Source organism: Canis lupus, chromosome 24, assembly GCF_003254725.2.
Source record: "Canis lupus dingo isolate Sandy chromosome 24, ASM325472v2, whole genome shotgun sequence".
NCBI classification, from domain to species: Eukaryota; Metazoa; Chordata; class Mammalia; order Carnivora; family Canidae; genus Canis; species Canis lupus.
Window position 1 is genome coordinate 12,781,295 of NC_064266.1, and position 12,775 is coordinate 12,794,069.

Consider the following 12,775-nt stretch of genomic DNA (forward strand, 5'->3'; position numbering starts at 1 on the left):
CCTTCTGCTATTTCTGGTCTCTGAATGTTAGGGTCCTTGGACATTCTCTTACACATGCAACATCATGGCTTTTAATACCAACGAATGAAATTACTCTCACCAATGGCTCTCAGGTGCATGTCATGAGCTTCAGCTCTTCCCTGTACTCAAAACATATCTAAGTCACCTCAGCAATGTTTCTGCTTGGATGCCTAATAGTTCTCCCAAACTTAACATGGCCATGCCAGAATTCTTGGTTTCCTTCACATGATAGTTACCTATTCTGTGTAACAAACTATCACAAAACTTAACAACTTAATACAATGATAAACATTTATTATCTCACATAATTTCTGTGGCTCAATTTTCTGTGACTAAATTAGCTGGATGATTCTGGCCTTGAGACTCTCGTGAGGTTGCAGTCAAGATGTCAGCCAGGGCTAGTCATCTGAAGGCTTGACTGGGGCCAGATGATTATTTCTAGGATGGTTCACATAGCTGTTGATGGAAGGCCTCAGTTTCTGACTCTTGGCAGGAGGTTTTGCACTTGAATTTCTCTATAGAATTCTTGAGCGTCCTCATGACATGACAGCAGGAGAAGGCCAGAGCAAGTGATCCAGAAGAAAAGACAGTGGAGCCACAATATCTTTTTTAGTCTCAGAAGGCACTTGCTTTCACTTCTCTTGTATTCTTTCCATCACACAGATGAGCCTGGCACAGTGTAAGAGGGGACTATACAAGGATCCTCAGGCATCTTGGATAGAGGCTGATTACCACACTTCACAAGCCTACCCCTGCCCCTCTGCTCCTTATATCATTAAATGGCTTGTTGCTCAAGTCAGAATCTTTGGCTCTTTTCTTTCACATTTTAATCCAGTCCATCAGCAAATCATGTTAGCTCTATCTTCAGAAGCTACCCTGGATCCCAGCATTTGTCATCCCAACTATAGCACCCATTCTAATCTCAACTTACATTGACCACAATAAGCTAACTGGCATCCCTGTTTCCACCTGTGCCACAAAGGTCTCTTCTCTAGCTCCCAGAGATCAACATCAAGCTCATATCTCTCTTCTCTCCTCAGCAAACTCCAGGGGTTCCCATTTCACTCAGAGTGACTGCCAGTGTCCTTGCCATGACCTACATGATCATCCCTCTGACTACTTTTCTGACCATCTTTCCAAACCAACACCCCTCCATGCCAGAGGAGCCTCTCTTCTATTCTTAAAGCCTCTATTTGCCTAGAATCCTATGTGTGCTGTGCCCTCTGCCCAGACTACCCCTCCCCGCATAGATGTTAGGCCTCTTCCCTCATGTCAGCCAGATTTCTGCTCAAATGGCACCCCCATAGAGAGACCTTCCTTGGGACGCTTGGGTGGCTCAGTGGTTGAGCGTCTGCCTTTGGCTCAAGAAGTGATCCTGGGGTCCGAGGATGGAGTCCCGCATTGGGCTCCCTGTGAGGAGACTGTTCCTCCCTCTGCCTGTGTGTCTGCCTCTCTATGTGTGTCTCTATGAATAAATACATAAAAATCTTTTTTAAAAAAAGAGAACTTCCTTGACGACCACATCCAAGATGGCATCTCATTAATCTTAAACCCTTTGCTCTATTTTCCTTCATATCTCTGTTACTACTGGACTGCATACTGTACATTTATTGGTTTTCTTGTTTATTGTGTGTCTCCCTCTCTAGAATGTAAACCCCAGAAGGGCAGAAATACCGTCCATTTATATTATTGCTGGACCTTCCCATGGCACCTGAAAAGGTGCCTATCACATAATAGTGGCTCAAAAATTAACTTGTGGACAAAACAAATTCATGAGTATACTACATGGGAGCAATGGATTTCCTTCACCCAACAGAACTTTCTGCAATGATGGAGATGTTGTATATCTATGCTGTCCAATGTGATGGCTATTGGATACTTAAAATGGGACTTCTATGACAAAGGAATTGAGTTAATTTAATTTTTTATTGATTTCAATTAAGTAGCTACATGTGGTCAGTACCCACCATACTAGAGTAGATCTAGATCCTTAGATGGGGTATGGGGGCATGTACATGTCATTTCATGTACATCCCAGTAGAGTGTAGAGACTTCCCAGGGTGCTGTGTTAAGAAGGAGCCTAAAGTCCAATAAAAAATCTTTTTTGAGCACTTTCGGTGTACCCAGCACTGTGTCATCATCAGGATATCACACAAGGGTGCAGTGATTGATTAATGTATTCTGTCCTGGGCAAGGAGGTGAAGACGTTATGATGTGGTATATTTACCATACCTGACCTCAGTTGTTCCAGAGCTAGTCAGAGGTCCTCCCTGATTCCTCCCAGGGAGTGATTGCTGGAATGTACACCTAGTGTTGTACAAAACTCCCGCTGACTTCCCCCATCCCTGCTCTTTCTGCTGTCCCTATTCTCCACTGAGTTCCCTGAATCTAGTCTTCAAAACTAAAGTAGAATGTTCTTTGCTGGAATCCTTTTGAGGGATGATCAAATTCCCTTTCACACACACACTCCTGCAAAATTTGACAACTCTCAATTATATTTCTGCTTATTTGGTGAGAACATTGCATGTGTTTACCTTATGGTCCATACTGAAAAGCTGCTTAGCAGAGCCGTATTTTCCCTTTTACATGTATCTGCTAGGTTATGCGTGTGGATAATACATATCCCCCTTCTAGTATATGAATTCACAAGCATGGGGAAAGGCATTCTGCCCCTGAAATTTCTCACTGAAGACTAACATCCTTTAATGACAAATGGGATCTTTTATTCCTGCAAAGGAAAACAGAGCCTATACACCAAGTACACCTTGGATAAGGCAGATTTTTTTTTTTTTTGGCATAAGGCACTTTTTAATTAAAACTCTCCCTGTGTTTCACATGAGTAGGAGAAGGCCCTTTCCTAGGAGCAGTGGGTATAATTGGTGCCCCAACCATATCCCTTCATCACGTATTGTTTCTGTCTGCCATCACTGCTTTCCTTTGTCTAAAGCAGTAGTTTTCAGCCAAGAGCAATTTTGCCCATATTCTGGGAATATTTAGCAATATCTCAAGAAACATTTTTGGTCATAACTGGCAAAGTGGCTGCTACTGGCATCTAGTAGGTAGAATCTAGTGATGCTGCTAAACATCCTGCAACACACAGGACAGTTGGCCACATCAGAGAATTATCTAGCCCCCAAAATCAGTGGTGCCAATGCTGAGAAATTCTGGTCTAAAAGGTTTCTCTATCTGCTGGAGGCTAGTCAGCCCAGGATAAGGCAAATCAGGAGTGCCAGGAAATTAATATTCATGGAAGCAGATGTTAAACAGTGTTTTGAAGGGATCTGGTGCATAAATACTCCATCTTTTGGCCCCTCAGATGGGACAACTTCAAGGTATATGCTTAATATAGTCTCCCAGGGTACAGAGTTAGCTGGTGGGATTAGATTACAATTGCTTCATTGGTAACTTGCTGTGGCATATTGGGGCTTACCAAAAAGATGACCAGTAGGGGGTGTGTTTGTGTACACAGAGAGAGTCTCTCTATGGATGACATCAGTCTTTTCATGTAAAGCCTTCATCTGATTAGATGCAGCCCACCCACTTCATGGAGAGCAATCTGCTTTGCTCAAAATCTACTGATTTAAATGTTAAGCACATCTTTAAAAAATACCTTCCCAGAATATTGTTGACCAAACAACCAGATACCATAGCCTAGCCAAGTTAACACATAAAATTAACCATCATACTCTATGACTTGCCCTTTATTGATGTTCCCCTTCCTTGTCTCACCTCATAACTCCTGGGATCACCTCCCACCAGTTGCATTTAAATTCAGGTCTCATCGTCTGCTTCTGGGGATTTGAGTAAAGAAAAGGGAAGAAATAGACTAAATAGGGAGGTTGTAGGGTAGGTAAAGGATGGAAGCAGGAGCCATCTGGGACCTCACAAGGTAAGCATCACCCACAACTATGTTGTGTATGGTCCTCTTCATTCAGGCCAGCTACAGGTTGATTCAATTGGCTCGCTGACTGCAGCATTCAGATCTAGCATGTGATATTTCTCCATCTGTGTCTGTCTTCCCAGGTGGATTATGATCGAGCACAGATGGTCCTCAGCCCTCCGCTGTCAGGGTCTGACACCTACCCCAGGGGCCCCGCCAAACTACCTCAAAGTCAAAGCAAAGCGGGCTATTCCTCAAGCAGCCACCAGTACCCATCTGGGTACCACAAAGCCACCCTGTACCACCACCCCTCCCTGCAGACCAGTTCACAGTACATCTCTACAGCTTCTTACCTGAGCTCTCTGAGTATCTCATCCAGCACCTACCCCCCACCCAGCTGGGGATCCTCTTCAGACCAGCAGCCCTCCAGGGTGTCCCATGAACAGTTTCGGGCTGCTTTGCAGTTGGTGGTCAGCCCAGGAGACCCCAGGGAATACTTGGACAACTTTATCAAAATCGGAGAAGGGTCAACCGGCATTGTATGCATTGCAACTGAGAAACACACAGGGAAACAAGTCGCAGTGAAGAAGATGGACCTCCGAAAGCAACAGAGACGAGAACTGCTTTTTAATGAGGTAGATGGTGTGTTCGGATCACTCTTTCTCTCCCAAGTAACATGTATTTCCCTATTTCAAAAATATTACATGTACAGCTCAGAACATCAGAAAGCACTGACAATAGAAATACAAAAATAATGTTCCCATAATCCTTCCTTCTGGACTTGGTCTGTATGTGTACAGCTGCTACTTTTATAAAGTACTTCATACAAATCAACCACTGTGCTAAGCTCTGATCTGGCTTGATTCACACAACAAACCTGTGAGACAGACATTATCAAGCCCAGGGTCATACACCAGGTTGATGGCAGAGCTGGGATTTGAATTCTAGCAGATTCCAGAGCCTTATGCTACACTATCTACATGGGTATATATACATTTTGTTACATGGTTGTGATACCATGTATACCCTCTGTAGCCATTATTTTTAATCTCAATAAACAGAAGTTGGTTTACCAATGGATTATCACTCTTTAGGAACTTTAAGATACATTTTCTAACTATAGGAATAATGAATTCTTCCTGTGGAAAATACGGAAGATAGAGAAAATATCCCAAAATCTCACAACCGAAAAATAGCCTACATTAATATTTCAGGAGTTTCCTTCTATATTTTTTTCTCTTTAGAAAAAGTAATATGTAATACTGGCTTCCAGAAAGTTTGTAACAGTAAAGACCCTCACTGATAGACCTGTATCATCCTCACTAGCACTGGATACTGTCATGTTATCTCTGTTAATCTGATAGACATGAACAAATCTTCCTGCTTTAATTAACACTATTATTACCAGTGAGGGTAAACTTACTTTCATGTTTATAGGCCATTTTTACTTCTTCATTAAACCATATGTCCTTTGCACAGTTTCCAATTAGGACGGTAGCATTTGTCTTATTGATAAATGAGAGCTCTTGATATGTTAAGGAATTAACCTTTTTCTATGTGTTTGTTGCAATGTTTTTCTACTTCCTTATTTGCCTTTTACACTTATTACTTGAGACCTCTAAAATGCACATAAGGGGGAAAACATGAGCACCTATGTCTAGGAACATAAAACATTTTGGAGTAATATTAATCTATTGATTTTATGAGAGTTTAGGGAAGAGAGATGGATTTTTGCAGATGGAAAGTTTAGGTCTTAAAGATAGCAAATCAGGATTCCAATGTTAGATAATATGTCAGTCTCTAGCAAAGGATGTACCACTCACATCTCCTGACAGACATTATAAAAATGCAATCAGGTGTGACTTTGGATCCTTCTTCAATGGAGGCTCATATGAAGCCACATACATCTCCAGCCCTCAGGGGAGTTCATTTTTTCCCTATGTTCCACATCTTGTAGAGAGCCCACTCACCAGGTGAGTGGGCTTCAGCTTGTCACTTCCATGATACTGACTTCTGGAACTTAATTCCAAATCACAAGACCAAAACACAATATAATGTAGATTACTTAGTGATTTATTAATTAACACTAAGTCTGAAAATGTTACCAGAAGCAGCCGCAGGGCAGCAATTCTTGGAAGCTGTCTCTGGTAATTAAGTTCAAGTTAGCCTGAATCATATTTGCTTTTACCTTCAAGACCTATCCTTTGTATTCAGCCCAAACCTCTCTCACACTCAACCCAGACCTTCTCCCAAGATGTTAAGTTACCCTGATGTGACCCTATTCCTACTGTTTACTTCATTTACTTGTGAGACCTACTCATCATTTACCACTTAGGGTTGGTGATCTTTTGCCAGGTTATACAATGGTAGAGTATGGATCGTGCATTCTAAAGGAGACCCTTAAGAATATCTGATCATATCCCCCCACCCCAGAACAGTCAACAAAACTCCCTCTTGTGAGTACAAACCTTGCCAGGGTTTTGCCTATTTCCACTCTCATTATCCCCAAACCCAGTGCCTGGTTGCTCTGCCATTTTCTCTGAATTGACTAACTCGATTCCTTTTATTGCTGCTAGCTACCCTCAATACTGTCTTTCTATCTGTAGTAGACTCCTGAATAAGTCCCTCCCAAGTCAATATTTCTTAATCAATTGTACTGATAGCACAGATGTGGCCACAAAAGGACAGGAAGCCAAATTTCACATCACCGGTGAAAAAGCATCTTTCCATTTGCCCAGGTTGTTATAATGCGAGATTACCACCATGACAATGTGGTTGACATGTACAACAGCTACCTTGTCGGCGATGAGCTCTGGGTGGTCATGGAATTTCTAGAAGGCGGTGCCTTGACAGACATTGTCACTCATACCAGGTATGTCTCTTCATTATCCAGACAAAGAATTCCAGTGCTTATTATTCCTCTCCAGGGTAAAGCCTCAATGACTATATCTATGAACTCTTTATAAATTGTAAGCCTTTTGAAGTCAGGGGATATCAGGACCCTTTTTCTTTATATTCCCTAAGTGCCTATTGTAATATCATGTATATATAGGTCGTTCATTTAATTAACATTCTCCTTGCCCTCCAGAAATGCATTAATACTTAATGATTTTAAGTCAGCCAGCTGATGACAAATGGATTTTTGGTGCCAAATAGTAAAATTTCCCATTCCTACACATTTTCCTAAAAGTGAATTATATTCTGAATTGCCTTGCTATTGCTCTATGGTGATACCACCAAGGGTACCTGGATAAGGAAGAGGCTAATGGAAGATAAGTCAAAGTTTTATGTCATAATAAGAAACCTACATAATTGAAATTCCTTAATTCAGTTTTTAAATAGTCTTACAAGTAACAATAGTTAATTATCATTATTACTTTTGTTACTTGCTTCCCTGATGTGTCAGCTGTGGTCATTTGCTTAAGTGTGTTTTTTTTTAATTTTTTAAAATATTTATTTATTCATGAAGACACACAGAGAGAGGCAGAGACAGACAGAGGGAGAAGCAGGCTCCTCGCAGGGAACCTGATGCGGAACTTGATCACGCCCTGAGCTGAAGGCAGATGCTCAACCACTGAGCCACCCAGGTGTCCCTCCTTAAGTGTTTATTGATGAACTTTTATGTACCAGGCTCTTTCCTGAGTGCTGGGGACACATAAGATAAAGACACAAAAACGATTAAAGTCTCAAATATATTCCCTCAAGGATGTCACAATTAGAAATACATACATTATAATGCCTGTGCAGAATTAGAAAGAGGTATATAAGTAGCAGAGAGGAGTACCTGAATATCTCTAACAGGGAAAGTAAAGAAAGATTTCCAATAAAAGGTGATAACCAAAATGAATTTTGAGAGATGCATAGGAGTTTACTAAGAAGGCAAGTAGGAGGAAAGAACATTGAAGGCAGGCAAACTGTGTGCTAAGACAGTGTTCTTTACATTTTAATACGCATACAGATTACCTGTGGATCTTAGTAAAATGCATATCCTGATTCAACAGGAAAGAGTATGATGCTCTCCCAGATGACACCAGTGCTCCTGGTTCATGGTCCACCATGGAGAAGCAAGTTTCTAAGAACAGACATATTTTTAAAATGTTACATTTTGAAAACTTTAAATTTGCTCTTGGTAGTAAATACATTTCCAAAGGATTGGGAGATGATTGTCAAGAAGTAGAAGCGCTGGATGTTAGCTGATATCACTGAAATGGCACCTAAATCACAAGTATATTCAGGTGAACAATAAGGGGAAAGCAAGATAGCAAGAAGGCCTGGGGAAGCACTGAGGGATAGAGTATGCTGCTGTTTCTCCACTGAAATCAGGTGATGTTTCGATCATGACCCCCTATACCTCTCAGTCTATAATAAACTATCTAAAAACAAAAGAACACGAGGGAAGACACTGTATGTTTATCACCAACATTTCAGATGGCAGATCCCTGTTGGTATAGCCATAGGACACCCCCCCTTAAATACATAAGATCATCTTAACTTACAGAAACAAATCTACAGAAGAAACCTAAGCATAAGACAAATGTGACTTACATCTAAAACAATTATTACAAATATATCCAAGGGAGAGGATTCTTTTTCCTATCCCAGGGAGCTTCAGATAGCTACACGTGTCTCTCTAGAGCTCTTTCCTTGTCAAGGTTGTTTTCAGTTTTTATTGTGTGTCAGTAGATCCACTTAAGAGCTAGCCTCTCTGGGATCCATTGTGTTCTCTAAATCTCTTCATCCAGTTTTGTCAATAATTTCCTATGGAAGGCAGAGAGCTCCAGAGAATGGGGAGAAATTGTATGCCAAAGGGCAGCCCAGGTGGCTCAGCAGTTTAGCGCCACCTTCAGTCCAGGTCATGATCCTGGACACTCTGAATTGAGTCCCATGTTGGGCTTCCTGCATGGAGCTGGCTTCTCCCTCTGCCTGTGTCTCTCTGCCTCTCTCTGTGTGTCTCTCATGAATAAATAAATAAAATCGTTTTTTTTTTTAAAGAAAGAAATTGTATGCCAAGGAACACAATATTTAGGACTTGGAATACTTTGATTGATTAATAAAACAACCTCTTGCTACTCCAAGTGTGGTCTGGAGAATAGTAGAATCAACATCATCTAGAAGCTTGTTAAAAACACAGAATTAGGCTCTACCCAGACCAACCACACACAAGGTAGCCAGGTGCTCAGACATTTCCTATGCATACCAAAAGTTTGACCCCAACCTAGCATCTTGTTTAATTTACCCTACTGATTTCCAGGGAGCAGAGAGTTCCAGAAGGCAAAAGAAAGGGCTAAGCACTTCAAACATTAACTCATGTAACCTTTACACACCTCTACATAACAGAGCCAGGACTTGAATTTGGAGTTGACTCCAGAACTGAGGAATCTTTATCCCAATTCAGGCTTCCTTTCTGCAGAAGTAGGAAAGGGCAGTCTTTCTATAGTGGTTCCCGTATGCTTAAAAGCCATTGAATTCAGAATAAGCAGTATTTGTCCCATATGACAGTTAAAGGTGATTTTTTAGTCAATGATGGGGGCTCAGATTCCATTAACATTTGTTGATATTGACCTGTAAATAATCTTTATGTCTGCCTCAAAGAACTTGAATCTTGTAGAATCCAAGAAAAAAAAATTATTAAAAAAAAAAAGATGATTCTTGCTCCTGAATTATTTTTTAAGGTATATTTGAGCTTATCCCTGCTGACAATGCTCTAAACCTCTGAGGGCTCTGCTGTGGGCAGATGTGAGAGTTGTCATCTATTGTTTTCACAATCCAGCACAATGACCAGCCCACCCACACAAAATTGAAACACAGAAGTTGTAGGTTTCCACTCTCAGATAAGAACATTTCTTCTTGCCTGACTCAGTAGGAGATCGATGCATTGCTAGAAGAAGCCTCTTTGAAGAGAAGGAATACCCATCCAACTTATAATTTCAACATTCTCCTAATTGGCCACCTCCTTGGATGCTACTTTGAATCCTAATTTTACTCAGTCACAGTTTGCTGGAATCAACAAGACTGATACAAATTCAGGGCTGCCCATTTCCTTGTCCAGCTGAGCTTGGAGTTCCCCGGGATTATTTTCCAACACAGTCCTTGGAATTTGGGCTGTGGTCAGTTACACACTCTGTCTCTCCCAACAGTCTCCTCTGTTTGCATAACAGTTTGTTTTAGGAGCTCTTTCACATTTGCTAGCCAGCTTGGACCGCTCTCATTGTCTCTGTGAGAGGGAGGAATTTTTTATACCCAGATGAGTTAGGCTTCTGTGGGTTCTTTTGAGGGTACTGATGTCCAAATAATTCTTCCCACCTAGGTTCTTCAATGGCTTAAAAGCCATTCATATGACACACTGTACTGGTGATGTGATACAGGGAGACAGCAGGAGTCTGAATTCAAAAAGAGGTAGAGTTGGAATCATGGTCTGATCACTTTCTTAGCTGTGTAGCCATGGGCAGGCCATGTGACCTCAGTCTCCTCTGAAGCCAGATCCCTTCTTCCGAAGGGTACAGCCATGAAATGAGGGAGCACATATCCACTGCTGTGCTTGCCTTTCTCATTCCCATGGTCCATTTGTTCAAGAATCATTCATTCACACTTAGTTATTAGTAACTAACTAAGTCCAGTTTCCCTCTTGATGGAAGGATGTAGGCCAACAGGAATCTCCAGTCCTAGAGACAGGGCTAATCCTAGGGGATCTTAAAGATCTAAAGACCAAGTTGTCCAAATCCAACCTTAAAGAGGATGTTCCCATTTCCAAGATGAGGATGAGGAAGTTAAAAGGGTTTGCTCAAGGTCACCTATCAGGCATCCTTGGAGCCTTGGCTCTATTCAGTGCACTCTCTCTAGGACCCTGGAAGTTTATCAATACCTAAGGAATTACCCATGAGAGTCTAAGGAAGTGCATTTGCATTAATGACCCAAAAGCTAGCAAATAGGGGTCTCTTTCCTTTGGCTTGTGTTTGGCCCCTGTCATCCTTAGTGCCAACCCTTAAGTTCTAGGAGTCAGATCCTAAGACTTCTTTGACCTTGCCTGTAGATTTTTCAGACATGGGCTGAAGAACATGGACCTGTTCACTGGAACCCAAGGGAGCAACCTTACCTCTCTTGATCATTTCAAAGATATCCTTAAACCTGTCTTTGCTCCTGACGTGTTATTTCCTTTCTAGAATGAATGAAGAACAGATAGCTACCGTCTGTCTGTCAGTTCTGAGAGCTCTCTCCTACCTTCACAATCAAGGAGTGATTCACAGGGACATAAAGAGTGACTCCATCCTCCTGACAAGTGATGGCCGGGTAAGATTCCATGTTTGACTTCTTCATGGCTTCCCTTGTCACTTTGTCTGTCATGGGCATTGTCCTCCTAAGAACACTTTCTCATAATTGTAAGTTTCCTTGGTCACAAGTCACCCACTACCCTTCCCAGAAGGCTTACCAAGAAGGAAATTACCATCCTCTGTGTCATCCTGTTATGATTATCTGTGATCTGAATTTGATGAATGACTTTCCACTTTAACAAAGAGTGTAAGAAGTAATAGAAACTTCCATGTTCTCATTTTTGTTGGAGAAGAGATGAGTTTTCCAGGGCTTTGTCCACACTGTCCATGGAGTTGTGCATGTCTGCAATATTTCTCAGCGTTTCTGCAGGAAAGAGAAAACAAACTCCAGTGGACCACTCAAGGAGAGTTTAATAAAGGTGTGGGCAGATGTAGACATGTCATAAGGAAGAGTACCTGAGGATTAGTGTGGCACTCTAGAATGGAGTGCAACTCTTACTACCCCATGCCTGAGAAGGTAAGGCAGGAAACTGGCTACTGGAATCTGAAAATAGAGATTATTGTCTAAAGAGGGATGCCTGTCAGGAGCTCTGATCTTCAGTGGAAGACAGACCACAGTGAAGCTGCAGTATGGGACCTGGAAGGATAAATACCTAAGCCTTACTCCATCCCTTCCTTCCAGTCTCCCTTTGGTGCTCCCCATTGGCTGAGCCCAATAAGAAGCCATCAGTGCAGTCAAAACGGGTTGGCATCCCAGGGCTCAGAGAAGGGAGGAGAATAGATCTGGAAAGGCAAACAAAAGATATTTATCACACTAGCTCATCCCCAGGCCCATCACTGCATTTCCCATCACTGCAGCCTGCTCAAGTGATTCTGCTGAAACTCATCAACCACACCAGGTTACAAAAGAATATGGAATACGATAGCCAAGGAAATAACAAGTTGACATTTCAAGGCAGTCTTAGTTAGATGGAAGAGTTTTGAAGATTTTTACCATCTAGGCCCTTTAAATCTCCCTGAAACTCCTACCAGAGGTAATGGCGCTGGCATGCAGGAAGCCAGCTGTCCCATTGATAACCTGTCTTTTACAACCCAGCAACCTCAGCCATGTGGAAAATATTCATGTTACAGCAGAATTGCCTAGGAACAATCAGAAGACAGCTAAAATAAACTGCCCAAGCACTTTGGCCTTTCTTCTTTTGTTTTAAAGAGATTGTCAATTCTATTGTGGAAAAATCAGAAAAGTATAAAGGATAAAATAAAGATCACCCCTCATGTGTCTCCCATTCTCTCCATATTTCCCTATATACACACTTGCAAACTTGGAATTATTTTTAATGGGTATTTTTAAGTCCTGCTTTTTGCATTACTCTAGCTGAATTTCTTTCTTTCTTTTTTTTTTTTAAGAGAGTATGGGAGGATGCATCAGTCAGCTTTTGCTACATAACAAACCACTCTATACTGGCTTAAAATAACAACCATGTACTAGCTCACAGTGTTGTGAGTGAGCGTTTGGGCTGACCTCTGCTGGAACAGCTTGTCTCTGCTCGATGTGGCATCAGCTGAGCTCACTCTTGCATTTGTGGTCAACCGTTTATGGCCTCAC

The 12,775-nt window shown here is 41.6% G+C and overlaps 1 protein-coding gene across 2 annotated transcripts in view; it reads left to right on the top strand.

The window, feature by feature from the left end:
* Positions 1-12,775, top strand: part of PAK5 (p21 (RAC1) activated kinase 5) — a 280,280-nt gene that overhangs the window by 249,944 nt on the left and 17,561 nt on the right. For both annotated transcript variants that reach the window (XM_025469322.3, XM_025469324.3), the window contains 3 exons: positions 4,045-4,536; positions 6,640-6,773; positions 11,062-11,188. In XM_025469322.3, coding sequence (XP_025325107.1) covers positions 4,045-4,536; positions 6,640-6,773; positions 11,062-11,188 — 753 coding nt within the window. The remainder of the gene's footprint in view (positions 1-4,044; positions 4,537-6,639; positions 6,774-11,061; positions 11,189-12,775) is intronic.